Source organism: Astyanax mexicanus, chromosome 3 (genome assembly GCF_023375975.1).
Source record: "Astyanax mexicanus isolate ESR-SI-001 chromosome 3, AstMex3_surface, whole genome shotgun sequence".
NCBI lineage: Eukaryota > Metazoa > Chordata > Actinopteri > Characiformes > Acestrorhamphidae > Astyanax > Astyanax mexicanus.
In genome coordinates this window covers 16,810,048-16,829,049 of record NC_064410.1, presented here as the reverse complement: position 1 = coordinate 16,829,049, position 19,002 = coordinate 16,810,048, and the positions used below count along the sequence as shown (strand labels likewise).

At 39.2% G+C, this 19,002-nt stretch overlaps 1 protein-coding gene across 6 annotated transcripts in view; it reads right to left on the bottom strand.

Annotated features, from left to right (window-relative positions):
• LOC103039171 (phosphatidylcholine transfer protein) overlaps nucleotides 1–18,712 on the bottom strand; it is a 133,320-nt gene extending 114,608 nt beyond the window's left edge. For all 6 annotated transcript variants that reach the window (XR_007438387.1, XR_007438391.1, XR_007438390.1 and 3 more), the window contains exons 1-2: nucleotides 18,563–18,712; nucleotides 13,589–13,706 (exon numbers count right to left, since the gene is read on the bottom strand). Coding sequence is in view for 1 of the 6 variants with exons in the window: in XM_049476113.1 (XP_049332070.1) it covers nucleotides 13,589–13,706; nucleotides 18,563–18,691 (247 nt within the window). In the remaining 5 variants the exon portion in view is untranslated. The remainder of the gene's footprint in view (nucleotides 1–13,588; nucleotides 13,707–18,562) is intronic.
• Between the last annotated feature and the right edge of the window lie 290 nt (nucleotides 18,713–19,002).

The window sequence follows — 19,002 nt, the reverse complement described above, 5'->3', positions numbered from 1 at the left end:
CAGGCCAGAAAGGCTTTTAAACACAGAATCCTGAGGGAAAACCCAGAGACCGTCACAGCAGATTCCACACAAACAGGAGATAAAATTACTGTCACAAACCTCCTGCTGTACACAGAGCACACTGAAGCCTGGCACAGCGCCATCTGTGCTCACTACCAGAACTACAGAAAGAGAAGCATCTGTAACGGGAGACATATACTGATAGAAATGAAGATGGGGACAGTTTCCTCACTGTAAATGTTTATCACAACGGGACCATCATGTTTCAGGGTAGTGAGGCCAGTCTTAGCTCTGTCCAGCAGGACTTTAACTTTATCAAAGCACTGGCAGAGACTAGGAGAGAAACTGAGGAGGACAGCAGCAGCTCAGCCCAGGGTTTAGGAGAGGGGAGAAAAGACCAGCAACACCCCTCAGAGAGCAAGACAGATCAGGACCAACAACTGCAGAGCACAGTGTCCCAGCTGAGAGAAAGCCTTTCCCTGCACGAGGTAGAACTGGTCGAACTAAAAGAGTTAATTCTGTCCAACCCGCCATCCAATGACCATTCCCAGCAGATTCAACACCAGCTGAAGCTGCAGGAGAACTCCCTGCTGGAGCTTAAAAGAGAGGTGCTGGAGCTTCAGCAAGACAGAGTCTCTGAGAAAGGAACTCAGTACAGTAAGAGAGGAGATGCAGATTAGAGACCAGACCATCAACCACCTGAGGGAGAAAATACGAAACCTCAAATCCAATCAGCAATCCGCAGAGCAAAGACCTGCCCACTCTGATCTAAACCCTGATTTTTCTGCCCAAAATCCTGCCCACCTGAAACCAGAAGCCGTCCTCTCTGGACACAGACCCACCCACTCAGAGCAACATCCCGCCCACTCTGAACAAGGACCCGTCCACTCTGAACAAGGACCCGTCCACTCTGAACAAGGACCCGTCCACTCTGAACAAGGACCCGTCCACTCTGAACAAGGACCCGTCCACTCTGAACAAGGACCCGTCCACTCTGAACAAGGACCCGTCCACTCAGAGCAACATCCCGCCTGCTCTGAACAAGGACCCGCCCACTTAGAGCAACATCCCGCCCACTATGAACAAGGACCCACCCACTCAGAACAAAATCCCACCTACTCTGAACAAGGACCCACCACTCTCAGCTACAACCCGCCCCTTAGTCCCTAAACCTGACACCAAACCAGAAACAAGTGAAAAAACTAAAACAATGACATGCACACCTGAAGATACTAACATTATCATTCTAATTGACTCAAATGGGAAGTTCCTAAATGAGCAACAGCTTTTCCCAGGGAAAAAAGTTGCCAAAGTTTGGTGTGCCAGGACCAGAGATGCCCTTCAGCTCCTTACCCATGCCATCTCAGGTGAGCCAGACAACATCATCATCCATACTGGCACTAATGACTTAAGTGCAGAGCAAGACAGAGTAGCTGAATGTGTAATGAGAGTAGCACAAACTGCCACACAGACCTTCCCCACCACAAAAGATCTCCATCTCAACCATCCTACCCCGGAGAGACTTCCATCCTGCTACCATCCACAAGATTAACACAGAAATCTCCCGCAGTTGTGCATCAATGGCTAACGTGCACCTGGTGCACCACTCCAACCCCAACCTCACACCTGCGCAAAGACTGTGTAGCAACATTTGCCAAAAATCTAAAAGACGTGGCCCATGGACGCACCCCAGACAGCCCCCTGAGAAGCAGCAGACCGTCCAGCCTACACAACATCGGACGACCCCACACTCCATCACACAGACAACTCCCAGCATTCCACCACTTCAACAAGGCCATCCCACACCCAGAGCAGCTCCAGCACACTGGATCTCCACCCCCCGCAGACCTGCCAAACCCAGCTCTGCATCTCGAGAGAACTGCACCCACAGCCAACACCCAATCTGATCCATCCACAGCCAGCACCTAAACTGAGGCACCCACCACCAGCACCCGGCCCCCAATCACAGCTACAGAGGCAGACCTACGCTGCAGTGGTAAAAAACTCAACCTCCACCAGTGCTGCAGATCTAGGCGAGATCAAACAGCTACTCAGCCTTTTATGTAGCAGACTACTGAGCTAAGTGACAATCATTTAACATACATCACATATTAATAAATAAATAAATAAGATTGATACAAATGTATATGAATGTAATTGTACATAGATTACTAATGGTTTCTTTATAATTACATATGCATTTTTGAATTCTTAAATACATTGGTTTCTCTCATTCTTAAAAATAATTCCCACTTTTACACTTTTTAAAATGAAAACACTATCCATTTCAATGTGGAACATTCAGGGCATAAATTCATTCAACTAAAAACAATGAATTCACATATAACACAAAAAAAAACACTGACATCATAATCCTACAAGAAACCTGGTGTAGATCTGACACCATCACTCACTGCCCCACAAACTGTAAAGAAATTATCATTCCCTCTGTTAAACACCCTAATATTAAACGAGGTAGAGATTCTGGGGTAATTATTTTATGGTATAAATCAGAATTATCAAAATTTGTAGTCCCAATAAAATTGGAAAAATCCCATATTTGGCTTAAAATTAACAAAGATATTACTGACACTCAAAAATACATCTATTTATGTAGTGTCTATATTCCTCCCAGTGAATCCCCATATTATAATAAAGATATTTATTTTACATGATCAGATCAGCAGCTTCCAGGCCCAGGGAAGCATTTTGATCTGTGGGGATCTGAACGCACGCACAGGATCTCTACCTGACCTCAACACAGAGAAAGGAAATAATTATATATTCGGTCATCAATACCCAAGAAACATAATTAACCTTCCTCGATATAATTCTGATTCACAGGTGAACCGAAATGGAAGGGATCTCCTGCAGCTCGGTCTGTACATTGTCAACGGTAAGACACGAGGGGACTCTTTAGGAAGATACACATTTTGCTCACCTCTTGGCAACAGTACTGTAGATTACATGATCACAGATTTAGACCCTTTCTCTCTCAGTGCATTCACTGTAAAACCACTAACCCCTAACAGCACAGCACACACACAGCCCAGCAAGCTGTACAACATCCGGAGACCGTACAGATGGGCCCAAAACAGCACAGAAGAGTTCCAGAAAGCAATTGGAAATCAAGAAATTCAAACACTTTTAGACAACTTTCTGGACACCACATACACTCACAGTAATGGAGGCATCAATCTGGCAGTTAGAAATGTAAACCACATTTTCATTTCAACTGCAAAAATATGCAAACTAAAACAATTAAAGAACAAACCCCAACAAATTAAAGATGATAAATGGTTTGACACAGAATGTCAAAGAATTAGACAAGAATTACGTAAATTGTCAAATCAGAAACACAGAGACCCATATAACGCAGATTAACGCCTTCAGTACTGTGAAACATTACACACAAAACTCTACAAACGTACACTCAGAAACAAAAAAACACAATATGCACACAAACAGCTGACACTAATTGAGGAGTCCATCAATACAAATAGATTTTGGGAACACTGGAATTCTCTCAATAAATCTAGATCAGAGGAATTGGCCATTCAAAATGTGGAAATTTGGACCACACATTTTAAATCACTATATAATAAAATACCCACCAATATAACAACTGATCAAAACACATGACAGAAAAACATTAGAATTAGCAATAAAAGAAGAAAGCCCTGGACCCCATTACTGAGCAGGAAATTCAATCTAAAATATCAACCCTGAAATCTAAAAAAGCTTGTGGATCTGATGGCATTTTAAATGAAATGATCAAAAACACTAGTACAAAATTCCAATTGGCCATTCTTAAACTGTTTAATCTGATTCTGAGTGTAGGTTACTTCCCTGAAATCTGGAGTCAAGGTCTTATTACTCCCATTTTCAAAAGTGGAGACAAATTGGACCCTAACAATTACTGAGGCATCTCTGTGAACAGTAATCTGGGGAAGGTATTCTGTAGCATTTTGAATTAGAGACTTATAGACTTCCATATGAAACACAGTGTCTTGAGTAAAAGTCAAATTGGATTTATTCCAAATCACCGCACAGCAGATCATATTTACACCCTACACACCCTAATTGACTTACACGTAAAACAGAACAAAAAGTAAATTTTTGCATGTTTTATTAATTTAAAAAAAGCTTTTGATACAGTTTGGCATAACTCTATTAAAGTGTATTCTACAAAGTTCTTGAAAGTGGTGTAGGGGGTAAAACATATGACATTATTAAATCTATGTACACAAATAATAAGTGCGGAATAAAAATTGGCAACAAGCGAACAGAATTCTTTTCTCAGGAGCGTGGAGTGAGACAGGGCTGCTGCTTAAGCCCAACACTATTTAACATTTATATTAATGAATTGGCCACTATTCTAGAAGGATCTGCAACCCCGGGTCTCACTCTGCATGACTCAGAAATCAAATTCCTGCTCTACGCAGACGATCTGGTCCTGCTGTCCCCCACAGAGCAGGGTCTACAGCAGAATCTGGACCTGCTGGAGCAGTACTGCCAGACCTGGGCCCTGGCAGTAAACCTTAAAAAGACCAAAACTATAATTTTCCAAAACAGATCCAGATCTCAGAGAGGCACCTCCTGTTTTACACTAGGGACACACAAATTAGATAGCTGTAAAGAATACATTTATTTAGGACTGAAGATCAGTTCCACTGGAAACTTCAGTCCAGCAGTAAATGAACTGAGAGAGAAAGCACGCAGGGCATTCTACGCTATTAAACGCCAAATTCCCATCCAAATACCAATCAAAATCTGGCTCAAATTATTTAAATCAGTTATAGAACCAATTTTCCTATATGGAAGTGAGGTATGGGGGGCACAATCAAAGGATAATTTTGACCAGTGGGAGAAACATCCCACAGAAATTATGCACACTGAATTCTGTAAGAGTATTCTACAGGTCCACAGAAAAACAACGAACAACGCCTGTAGAGCTGAATTAGGACCATACCCACTACTACTCAAAATTCAAAAAAGATTTGTTAAATATTGGCTACACCTAAAAAACAGTGACCCCCATTCCTATCACTATAAAGCCCTGCAGAGCCAAGAGCTGAGCAACAAAAAGAGTTCCCTCACACAGCTGAGTTCACTAACATTGTTCACCATCAGGACCAGCCTGTACTAAACTCAATTAGACCAAACCAAATTCTCACACTCCAAAAAACAAACTACATCACCCATTGGAACACTAAAACACAAGCACAGAGCAGAATGCAGTGCTATCTGGCCCTAAAACGACAGTACACTGTAGCTGAATATCTGAGCTCAGTGACTGATCTCAAACACAGAACCACGCTGACAAAGTACAGACTGAGTGAACACAGCCTGGCAGTACAGACCGGCCGCTACAGACAGGCCTGGCTCCCTATAGAGCAGATGGTGTGCCAGCAGTGCCACAGCATCACTGTAGAGACAGAGCTGCACTTTCTCACTCAGTGAGAGAAATACAAACAAATACGGGAAATTTATTATAGACAAATTAATCAAATTCACCCCCAGTTCAGCCGTCTCTCTGATACCCACAAACTACCCGTCCTGTTAGGAGTGAGAGTGAGACTGCAGTACCCTGGCAGCACGATACGTTTCAGCCTGCCACAACATGCGGGACAGTGAGTGACCCACCACACACACACACACACACACACACACACACACACACACACACACACACACACACACACACACACACACACACACCACACCACACCACACCACACCACACCACACCACACCACACCACACCACACCACACCACCCTGAATGTGAACATCTTTAATTTATTATATTATTGTTGTTATTATTATTTTTTTCTGTACCCTTTGTATAGTATAAATATTATATATTTTTGATGTTGTTCATAAAGCTGTTCAAATGTTTTTATAGTGTTCAGCAGATTTCATGTTTATGAATTTATTTTTGGTTATACATCTGTTTTTCTTAATGTTTAGAAAGTCCACTTGTGTTGTGCTAATGCTTTGGCAATACTGTTGAACATGGTCATGCAAAAAAAGCTTATTTGAATTTGAATTTGAGTGAGTGAGACAGTGAGCAGATGAGAGTGAGTGAGAGAGAGTGACAGAGAGTGAGTGAGTGAGAGAGAGCTGAACCCTAAAATAGTCCCCTGTGTCAGCTGGTCCAGAGACTGAACAACATACTGACCCCCAACACCCCCAACCCTCTGACCAGCAATGCTTCCCAAACACCAATTAGAGTCAACCAAATGATTTAAACATCGCAAAAATACTTACCTGGAACATTGGACATCCCAAACTCTTTCCTAAAACAAACTGGACTGCTATCTGATCCTTAAACATCAGTACACCCTGGCCACATATCTCCTTACTGTCCGAGATATGAAGCAGAGACGGATCCTCACCAAATACAGACTGAGTGACCACAGCCTGGCCATCGAGAGAGGCAGGATCAGAAAGTCCTGGATCCAGAGAGAGGAGAGGATGTGTGCTCACTGCAGGACAGGGGAGGTAGAGACAGAGCTGCACTTTCTCCTCCACTGCCCAAAATATCACACTATCAGAGAAAAATATCTGAATGAATTTGAAATTTTTCTCTGGTCAGTCATTGGTTTGATTCATCAAATTTACAATGTCTTATTTCAAACGGTGGGCTTGATATAAGTGATGCAAAGTGATACAAGTGATCTGTAATACACCACATTAGGCACTAATGGTCAAATTTAAATAATTTTATTAAGATATAAATGTAATGCCATCTAGTGGCTTTTTTGGTAGCAGCAGTGTAATAGAACCATTAGAGCCTTAACAAACTGAACTCTATCTTACTATACTTCTATATTTGTATGTAGTACTGTAACACACTGACCAAAATCAGGAGTTACTAATAAAATCCAGAACCTAATTTAGTGGGAGGAAAACTTGAACAAGCAAATACTAGAATACAGAGCTTGCAAAAGAAAGTTTACTAGTTTCCTAACAACATCAGCCACAACAAAGCAAAACCAAAAAATAAATATTAGATAAACGTCACTAATTACAAAAGATCATGAACATTAACATAGGAATAGTAATCAAGGTATAAAGAGGTTATCCGAAAAAAAAAACACAAAAAAACGACAATGATAATCCAAGCAAAAATAATGTCCAAAAATTGAATGATAATCCAAGCAAACAATGACCAAAAAAAGGTTCAATGATAAGCCAAGCAAAAATAATGTCCAAAAATTGAAATGATAATCCAAGCAAAAATATAATGTTCAAAAATTAAGCAAAAACAAAAAAAAATATAGCCGCAAGCGGCAATCATCGGGTTCAAGCACCAACTTGCACAATGGTGCCTACTGGAGCACTGAATGGTGATGTGTAAGAAGGTCTAATATGATTGGAGATGCCCTGTCACATTTAGAAATTATCAAGTTTTTCACCTGTTATTAATGTTGAGCAGAGGCCTTTCAACCTGATCAGTGCTTAAATTCACATGTAAATCTAGTGAACTTTGTAGGATATTCATTAAGTGAGTTAGAACTAGTCAAAAGGTGTCTACATGTTATTGGTATTGATCAGGTGGCTTCAACCAGAATGTTCACAAAGTGGTATTCAGATTGACCTTTGAACCTTTGCAGAACAAGCTGAAATGTTTGACCAAACAAGTTTAAATTAACACAAAGGAGTGAATGTTCTGATGTGACATGTAATTACGAAGTTATTATAAATCTAGTTCTGAATTAAATGGCGCTTCATCAAGCACCAACTAGCACAATGGTGCCTACTAGAGCATAGGATGGTGATGTGTAAGAAGGTCTAACACAATTGGAGACATTCTGTCACATTTAAAATGATCAAAAGTCTTTCACCTGTTATTAATGTTGAGAAGAGGCACAAAGGAGTGAATGTTCTGATATGACATGTAATGTCAAGTTATTCTTAATCTAGTTCTGTATTAAATGGCGCTTCATCAGAGTGATATTGTACAGAGGTCTTTAACATTGTGAGATTACAGCAAATACTGCAGAGTTACAGCAATTTAGGTTAGAAATTCCAAGGACGCACAGATTGCTTGATGCCTGGAGAGTATTGTATGTGAAATTTTCACAAATGTTTTAATGAACATTTACCTAGAGACTCTACAGTGTGCAGCAAGACTGAAATGGAGGTGATTGGCCAAATATCCAGAGAGTAGTTTCAATATAGCTATTTTCAAACAATTAGCAATTATGAATAAACAAAGCACTTTTTAAACATAGTTGTATTGAGAAATTTGTCAGAGCCACTGTACTAAATATGGCAAAAACAATTAGATGTCAAAATAGTACAGCATGATTGACATATACTCGTTTTTTTGGAACAGCGCCCCCCAGTGGGCGGATTGTTTCAGCACTTTGCAGGTCACTACAGTGTCTCCACCTGAACATAACTGCCAAATATCATCCAGATTGGGCAACATTCAGCCTGCCAAAATGTCTGCTGAATGCTGATTGGCTGATGGTGTTCAGCCATGTTGATTGATTAAGTTGCCCTTTGAACATCCTTTAGAGGCTGTATGATAGATTCTGCATGCAAAGTTTCAACTTGCTAGGTTGCACGGTTGCTGAGAAACAGTGCTCCAAATTTACCTCTTGAAGTGAATGGGGCATATATCCGGAAGGACTAATTTGCATATGGCGGCCATATTGTTTACATATTTCAACTTTTTCTTAATGAATATTGAAGCGCATGCTCTCACGAGTGTTTTGATACCAAACATGCCAGGATTGGTCAAAATTCCTTGGACTAGTTTGCAAAAGTAGGTTTTGCATATTATGCAAATTAGCACAAAATCTATATAGACGGAAGTGCATGGTCCAAATTGGAAAGTTGTTGGTATTGACCCAAGGAATCCATCAAAAAAGAATTTTGAATGTAGGTCTTATGGTTTTTGAGTTATTGAGAAAATTGTGAAAAATGAATTTCCTTGTTTATAGCGCCACCACTTGACCAATCGGTGCCATTTTTGTTGTCCACCGAGATGCACTGATCCTACATCTACCTACCAAGTTTCATTTCTCTATGACTTACGGTTTAGGCTGCACAACTGTTTTTACAGGAGAAAAAGAATAATAATAATAAGAAGAAGAAGAAGAAGAAAAATCTTAGCAAAAACAATAGGGTTCTACGCACCTTCGGTGCTTGAACCCTAACAACAAAACACACAAAATTGTATCCAGGGCCTAACAAGTATCAAACAAAGCCAAACAAGCGAGGCAAAAAAAAAAAAAAAAAAAGGAATAATCTCACCCAGCTCCTTGATGTATCTCCACCGGCTAGAGAACAATTACATTGCCAAGGACAAAGTGGTAAAAAAAAATTAAAAAATTGCTAGTGCTTGAAGCAGCATTGCCTTCTCTGGCCTGCCTCCCTCTGCCAACCTCCTGTCAACCTCGTGAGTGAGTGGAACCAGCACTTTTAAGTTAACAAACACAAAAATGAAGGGTATTCTATCTGTAATTTCATTTCAGTTTGTTTTTGTTAGATTTACAAACTCTCAATTCAGTTCCAGTTAGTTACCATTTTTTTCTTTTTTCTTTTTTTTTCTATTAGTTTCAGATAACGAAAATGTTTTTTCGCTTTCAGTTTTCATTATTTCGTTCATTTTCATTAACGATAATAACCTGGGTGTGGACTGAGGCATACATGAGTAGTATTACAGGATTTTACACTAATATGACTCGGATTACACAGCAGTACACAATTCTGGAGAAAGATCTGATGCAGGTTCATAGTACAGTAAGCATTTTGACTCGTTAGTGTGTTCACTAATACATTATTCTAAAGCTGATCTTTGCAGGTAAAAATTCAACATAGTGCTGCTTTAAATCTAAAATCTCTCTCTCTCAAGTTTGGGCACCCCATTGGTGCATTGGTCAACAATACAGCGCACTTTGCACAAGGAGAAGCTGTATGGGAGAGTGATGAGAGTGATGATATGCAATAAAGCAGTGGTGGTCTGACCTTATCTATCCATCCATCCATAAACACACACAAAAACAACTGGAGTCTGGATGGGCACAGCCAAATCTCCCTACACCAGGATCTGCTCCAGCAAATAAATCAACACTGAATAACATCAACTCCCACACACACACAAACACACACAGTCAGGCTGGAGCCAGGAATGTGTTTCTTATAAAACTGTACCCCACACTCATGCACTGCACTCTTACATACACATCTGGGCCACTCGCGCGTTTGTTTGAATTTATAGGAAGTCTACACACTTAGTTTGCCTCGTTGCAAAAAAATAAAATAAATACATAGGGTGGCTACAACTGAAAGTTTAAGTCATTCGGGTTTGCATCCTGGCACTCTGATAAAATCAATCATGTTTAATATTATTGCAAGTCTTGAGACTCTGAGAGTTCTTTATTGCATTAATTCTACCTAACACAAAGGCAAATGTATAGCAGTGAAACTGTGATTCTTTGCTATACAAGGTTGTAACAAAAAAAAAGAAGGAAAGAAGCTTATAATCAGAGCTAAACACAAAATGTATTTATGTATTAAAAAAATATCAAGAACAAACAGTGTAGCAGGAAAAATAAACTATTAATAGGGACAAAAGCTGTGAGTCTCTAATAAATCACAGTATTGATATACAGAGTATTCTTAACTTAATATGTAACATGTATTGTATGTAAACTCCATCAGAAGCATGATGGGAACTAATCTCATTAAGAATCTAGTTGCAGTCTTGCAGTTAGTGAAAATCTTAGCCTGTGACTATTCTGTAACTAAAAAGTCTGTGACGAGTCTTTAGATGTGAGCGGTGTGAGACTTCAGTCTCTTAAAAGTCTTTTCAGAGTTTTTTCAAAGTCGTGTAGTGTATGCAAAGCTTAAAATGGAGTAAAATGTCATCATTAAAACTCAATTAAGTAAACATGCATCAAAACTTGACAAACTTTTCATTTGAGCAATCGGAGCAGTCGCTAAACAGTCGACTCTTCATTTGTCTTCAACACCAAACCAGCAAACACAGGCCTAGGCAATTTGGCATGTTTATTGAGATGCAGAAACAAGGAGAAATGTTAGGTATCTGCCTCAGAGAGACAGAGCATCAGAGAAGCAGTTTTCCACCTCAGGGACTTTTCACTGTAGTAAGGAATCCATTTGGGTGTTTTTTCCAGCACAATTAGGACCATCAGAATATTGGTCTTACTATTATGGCTAATTAGTGTGGATCACAGATCTGATACAGTAAATTATTGAGGAAATATGTAGAGACTGACTCTACTACTGTCCCCCACATTTCAACGCCCTATCCAGACAAGAACAGTGCTTGTTCTACCACAGTGTGAAGCAGTTAAACCAGGATGGGCATTTCCTGTGCTGAGGTGTATCAAATTTTGAGATGAACACACAGGTCGTTGAAGGAGACGGAAGAAGGTGTTTCTACAACCCACACTGCTACCACACACCACCACAACAAATGCTACCACACACACAAACTCTTGCTACTCGTTACCTGCGGAACAGTGTGGGAACATTCCAGAACAAGGCTACAAGACAAAAGAGAAGCAACTGAATTATTCAGAACTAGTTGTTACATAAGACCCAGCTGCTGCAGCACTAACATAATGGATCTAAGCTGGCTCTGTCCGACAGCAGCAGCTGCTCTCTCTGCTTCAGAAGTTTAGGTTTTCTAAAGAGTGGCAGGGGGTTTGGATTGGTTAAATAGTATAGAAGCCTATAGGTGCTTAGACACTAAATGCGGTATACCGCACTGCTTTCTGCTCTGCTGGACGCTGGCTGGTTGTGGTTGTGTTCTGCTGCTGCTGATGCAGAGCTTCCCCTGCTGATAATAAACACCACTGCGACCAGTGTTTTGTACTTTTGAGTCACTACTGCCTCTGTAGATCTGTATCTGTCTCTCACCCTCAGAATAAAGCTCTGATCTGCTCTTCCTCCTGTTATCACTATGTGCGTGTATACATGTGATGCACAGCTGAGGGGATTTACTAATGATTAATATCATTTGCTCGCCATGTTTAATGTCGTTTGGACTACAGTTTTTTCCTGGTTACATCATGCCTTTTGTGCTGCGGTATTGCTTGCCGCAAGGTCAAAGTTGAACCCGGTTAAACTTTGGCCACAGTGAGCGTTACCACGGTGGAGGCGTGGTTATGGACGTGAAAGCACACCACTCTACCGCTGGAAAAACAATTGAATCCTATTGGGGTAAACACCTTAAGAGGTGAAACTGGTGTGATATGGGTATCAGGATGTATATGGTGCTGCAAAGGGGCATCTACGATTATGATCTGAAAACTGCTAAACTGTGGTTAATTAATACGCAATTAATCGAAAAGCAAATGGAGAGTTTTATCCAGCTAAATAATGACACAGTTAACTGACTTTTTCATCAAATTGGCCCAAAAAACATACTGGAACAAGGTTCTCAGCTTCTGCTCTTTGAACATTCAGTTCCCACTGATGTTTAATTCCTTATCCCAACAGTGTTGCCAGAAATGGTTTAAAAACACTGTTACATATGTAAAAGGACTGTGAAATGCAATGAAATTTTTTTTTAATAATATTAAAAGACATTTTCACAGAACTCAGTATTTATGTCGATACATGTGATCGCAGTCATAGTGCGGCAGTAGTGACTGATATTTTTATATATATAAAACTAATTTTAAATACAATCACAAATTTAGTACTGTTTTTATTTTATTTGGTATAGTGCAGTTCATCCAGTTATACATCCAAGAATAATTATGTAATTGAGTTACATTCAAGTGAAACACCTAATTTGGTGACAAAAATGAGGATTGACGAGGTGATATACTAGAACCAAAATCCCAAAACTAATTAACTAGATTTACTAAGAATCTTAGTCTTAAAAAAAAAAGAGTTAAAAAACAGAAATGTATGAGCAGTCCTCGCACTGATCCAACAAAACTAGTGGAAAGAAAACCTAAATAAATACAAATAAATGTAGAGCTAAATGTTAATGACTAGAAATGTATCTAAGGACACCATCTACCTAGACATTACGGTACTTACCAAAGTAAAATTTGACTGGTTTGTAGTTTGTAGCTTTAAAGACATTCATATACTTTAAAGATAAAATAAAATAAAACAAAATAATAAACAACCTCATATTTGGGCAATTCAAAGTAGATATCTGATTTCCATTTGTGTCAATTGTCTGTTATTTCACGTGGAGCTCGCCGCGAATGTTAGCTAACTCTCCGCTAACCTTAGTTTTCTCTGTAATTTGCATTTTGATGGTCTAGCAGGTCTGTCACTGCGATGCTCAAGGTGTTGACCAGTTTAAATCGAAGTGTTCATACCTATGTGTTGGTGTGATGAACAATCATCTGCTTCTCGAAATAAACATGCTAGTGGCATGACTGTGGCTGACTGGTAAAATTCATACATAAAGCGCACCGGATTATAAGGTGCTCTGAGGATTAAAAATGTAAAGATTTTAAATGCCGCCTTATAGTGTGAAAAATACAGTATATATAGTGTTTCGTTTTATAACGTAGAAACTGAAACAAGCATGTTAAATTAATCAAGGACTAAAATGTTTTCCACTAATGTGTTACCTTTAACATAACTATCCCATTGCTTTCGGTAGGCCAGATCCATATACATATCTGCACAGAGGTCTGGAGAGCAGGTGGACAAGGAGCCAAATACTTTGTATTCATAGAGTCCGCTTTCCTGCACAAAACAAAATCAGAGAGAGAAACACAATGAGAAAACTACAAAACCATTCACAGTTTACAGACCCTGACATTACAGCTGCACCCTGCACAGAGCACGTGAAAGTGATCAGCAGTCACATGACGTTCCTCAGACAGCAGTGCTTTCACTTCTTCACTTAGGCCCAGTTTTTAATCCATGCTGCTCAGAGACAGCTTTAATCAAAGACAGGCATCTACAACTTGGGTGCATAAACAGCTGAGTTTAAGTTAAACCTTCACACTGCACGGACTGAGCTGCTTTAATTACTCAGACAGGCTATCAGATTGCCCTGGCCTTCAGTTCATCTAGCGCAGAGCCCTATGAGTACATAGCACAGACACTATAATCCTAACATCCTAATCCAAAACATAGGGGGTATCTCCAATGGTGTACAAATTACTAATACTAAATACTTTTAAGTATGTAGTGTGTAGTATAGATAAAGGTTTCCACAATGAATTAGTGAATGAATGAATGAATGAATAGAGCCAGAACACATTTATTCGCATAGGCTTTATCTAACTAGCAGTTTATCTTTCTGTAATCTAGATAGACTTGGAGATAAATTATAAATAAGTAAAACACAAACATCAACCAGAAAATAATTTTCTTTGTCCTTGAGCAGTTGATAAAAAACTGTGCATTGTATGCATCCCTCTCAACACACACCCCCACCAACACCCACACCCACACATATACACCGCATTTCCATGCGGATTCTTTTGTTGCAGGATGGTGTGAATTCCCCATTTAAAATGTACTCTTCCAGAGCTCTGTAAAACTTAAAAGCCCTAATTTTGACACCACGCTGTACAAGCTGTTTGCAACAGTGTGGGCTGTGTGCTATCACCACAGACATCATATACATAGATGTAGTGCTGGGCGATATAACGATATCGATTTGTTTCACGATAATTTTTCCCTCGATGACGATGATAAGCCTGTGCAATAGAATTCGATAAACATTCATTTCCATTTCCGTCTAAGTGGCGCGGCAAACAACGAAAACACAACGTGTAATCAATCCAGAAGACGCTGGAGCAAATTAATAAATAGTTAAGAAAATTGTAATAGTTATTCTCATGCATGCAACAAAAAACCCTAAAGAATAGTGGAGTATGGCCCGACACACGCAAACAACCATAGTGTTTGTACTTTGGGAATAAACGGCCGCACTGTTCAGCACGTTTTAAATAAATTTTAAGTAAATTTTAAGCACTAAATGTAATTAATTCAATTTATATTAGGACCTCGGGGCAGGTGCTGCAAAAATGTGTATGTGGGGCGCGGATTAAAGGAAGAGGTTTTTTTGCGGAGCGGTAACAGGACAAAAACACCTTAAGAATGATGTCTAAATGACTTTCCTCTAATCTAATATAATTTAACATGGTTTAAGGATATAAAATAATTTCTAAACAAACGAACTTTTTAATATTGAGCTTATAGCCCAAGTGCAAAAACACAAAATCATTTATCATTTAGATTATCTGCCTGAACGCGAGCCCGAACCCGAGCTTGAACGCCAGCCTGACTCAGGCGCTGCATGAACTCGGGCCGGTCGAGAACACCGCTTTCCTCTCAGATTAGGCGGAAGAAAATGGTCTTTTTTTTAATGTAACAAATCACACTGTGATTTTTGTGATATTTCCCCAATTACAGCTCAGCTGCGCGTTTAAAGCTCAACGCATGAATTAATCGGTGCGCTGTGCGCCGCGCGTGCTCGCGGGGGATTTGACGCGTCTGTCAAGCAAGTTAATGGACCGTTTTGGGGGCAGAGATTAAGAAGTACAGCAGGTACATCTCAGATTTGTAGTTTAATGCTCTACTAAATTACTGGCTTTAAAACTGGCTCATGATATGGTCGGTTCTGGCTGGATTTTTTCCTGCCTACAGGCTGCATTTGACGGAAAGCAGCTCCTCAGTCAGACAACAGTGTCAGCATACAAATCATGTGCGTTTCCTACAGGACAAACCATTTAAAAGTGCAGATAAACTCATTAAAAAATCACACAGTGTCTGTCTGGCTTAAAATACTTTTAATAAGGTACAGCTTTTAAATTAATAAATCAACATTCATTAAAAATCCGTGAGAAGTTCTGTATGCTAAATGACAAGCTAAGCTAATAAGCTAATAACATTTAATAATAACAGAAAAATAGATATGAATTTGGAAAATAACCAACTAAAGTGAGCTCAAAATACAATAATAAATATAATCTAACGAATTTCAAAATATAAATTAGAAATATTGAACTTCAATATTAAATTCAACTTCAACTACAAAAAACGCAAGGACCGATAGAACATAACGAACAGAAAAAAATAAATTTGAAATTGGAAAAAAAGTTCAAAATGCTAAAAGAAATAAAACCTAACGAATTTCAGAATATAAAATCTAAATATTGCACTGCAGCAGTACAAAAGCCTAAGTGCTTAAACAAACAAACCAAAAAACAGCCTATCACAAATCATTTTTTGAGCCCGACCCAGCTGAGGAAAAGGTGGGAAATCTTTTTTTTTCCGGCTGGGTCTTGGAAAACTTTGTGGTGAATTAAAGGGGCCGAGTTGCAATTTTTGTTTTACTTTAATCAGTTTTTAATCCGTCTTTTTAAAAACAAATATTCCAATATTGGCTGCCAATCAGTGCCCAATATTCTGAGCTCAAAAAACGCTATTCGGGCCAGCCCTACTAATCTAATATAATTTAACATGGTTTAAGAATATAAAATAATTTCTAAACAAACGAAATATTTAATATTGAGCTTATAGCCCAAGTTTTTTTTTCAGTCATGGAAAATTGGAAAAAATTGGAAAAAAGCCCGAGTTCATGCAGCGCCTGAGTCAGGCTGACGTTCAAGCTCGGGTTCTGGCTCGCGTTCATGATTAATTTGTTTTTTTTAAAAACTAATATTGGAATATTCGCTACCAATTACTGCCAAATATCCGGAGCTCAAAAAATGCTATTCGGGCCAGCCCTAATAATTATGGAGATACAGAAAAAAATATTGTGATAAAACTTCCATCACTCCCTTATTCTCTCACTAATAAAAACAAACCTTTAAGTGTGACACAAAGTGATTTGATTTATATCGTGATACATATCGATATCGACTGATATGGAAAACTATATCGTGATAAGATTTTTTCCCATATCGCCCAGCTCTACATAGATGCCGCATCGACTGACTGCGTCCATTGGAGCTGATGTGCCTGCGTGGCCGCCATATTGAAGGAGGCAATCCTGCACCCCAAGTGCATTAATTTACACTGAGGAAAGTGTTTAATACACCTATAATAATCAAAACTCTACCAATTTACTGAAACACCTGGTTTTAGACCGCAGTATTTATATTTATTGTCTCGATGGACAGTTCCGGTGGAAACAGGAGAGTAGAGGTGCACATTGAATTCTGCCGTGATTTGGGCAGCCGTGGTTTGATGTTTTCTGGATACAATCCGGGTTAGCACCCAAACATCCCTTTCAGACAGCAAGACGTGCACCAACAATATTTGAACTGTGGTATGCCATAATGTTGTGTGCATTGTAATATTTTGAGCAAAACTGTGCTCTTACCCTGCTAATTGAACCTTCACACTCTGCTCTTACTCGTGCAATGTGCTGGCTGGTCCAATTGTCCAACCCCTGTGTGTGTGTGTAAGGAAAAAATAAATAAATAAATAAAATAATATTATATATATATATATATATATATATATATATATATATATATATATATATATATATATTAGGGGTGTCACGATTCTCTAAATCCTCGATTCGATTTTATTTCCGATTTTATTGTCACGATTCGATTCGACTCTCGATTTTCTTTTTTTTTTTTTTTTTTACAGCAGAGACGCCTATGCCAGATTAGTCTCTGGACAGTCATTGGTTTGATTCATCAAATTTACAATATCTTATTTCAAAAGGTGGGCTTGATATAAATGATGTAAAGTGATACAAGGCATCTGTAATACACCACATTAGGCACAATATTTAAATAATTCAATTAAGATATAAATGTATTGCCATCTAGTGGCTATTTTTGGCAGCAGCAGTGTGCACTATTAAAACAGCAAATGTGCAACATAAAATAAATAATACAAAAATGCAGGAACAGTCATGAACAAAATAATAGAACAAGTATAGCCACATTCTCTGGAAAAAGGGCTGCTCTTTAAGCAGTCACAATGTCCGCGGCGTGTGCAGCGCCATTTGCGTAGTGTGTGTGCTTGCGTAGCTTAGAGGGAGGGATCGTCGATAATCTTTTTGACTTTGATGTTTGAGACCATGACATAATTTTGATCAATTTCGATAAAATATATTATTAAAAAAGTTTAAATTGGAGATTTTTCAACAAGCAGCTGGCACCCATTGGGTGGAATGGCTCATATATGTATATGTATATAATAAAATAAACAGTGTATGTTACACTTTAATAATATATGAACAATATAATTGTCATTACTATAAGTGTATTTTACATCTTCCCTAGTGTAAATTCATTCACTCGGGGAGCAGGGTTGCCTCCTCCAATATGGCGGCCGAACAGGCATGCCAGGAGGCAGGGTATACGGCATCTACGTATGAGATATATATAGCTGTTACTACCCGATCTGTGCCCCCTGCCCGATTTGTGCCACGCATGCGCACTGCAAACTGAGCAGGGGCACAGATCGGGTAGTGACAGCGCGCACTGTAATGAATGATTAGGATAAAGTATTAGTGTGTAGTGCGCTAATGGAGCACAGAGCCGGACTGCAGCTCAGCAGCCTGTGTGATCTCAGGCGCTCCTTCACATCCCTACATTTTATTAACACCCGATCTTTACCTTCACAAAGCGCCGGTATATCTGAACCCCCATGCTCTCTGTAAACAGCTCCCACTGCCCGCTGGTCTCCGGCGCATCCAGTTCCCTCCACGCCTCCTCAAACTCCTGCTCGCTGAACTGCACAGCCATGTTTTCAGAACTGCAGCGCAGAGAGCAATCCTATCAAAATAAAAGTCTCTACTGTAAAAGCCCTCTTTAAGTTAAACAAACAGTGGGAAATACATTATTTAACATTTAATACTTGAATATAATTTTAAAAAAGTGTAAAATCAAGAAATTTAATTGACATATATTTTAATTGTATTTGATTCTTATTTGTTCTGTGCAAATGTATGTATATACTAACAGCACTGAGCCACTACTGACGGCACTGGGGGCAATGATTTTCCTTTATAAATCATTGGTTGATCAGAAATGTCAGTTAAATATATCATATAGCA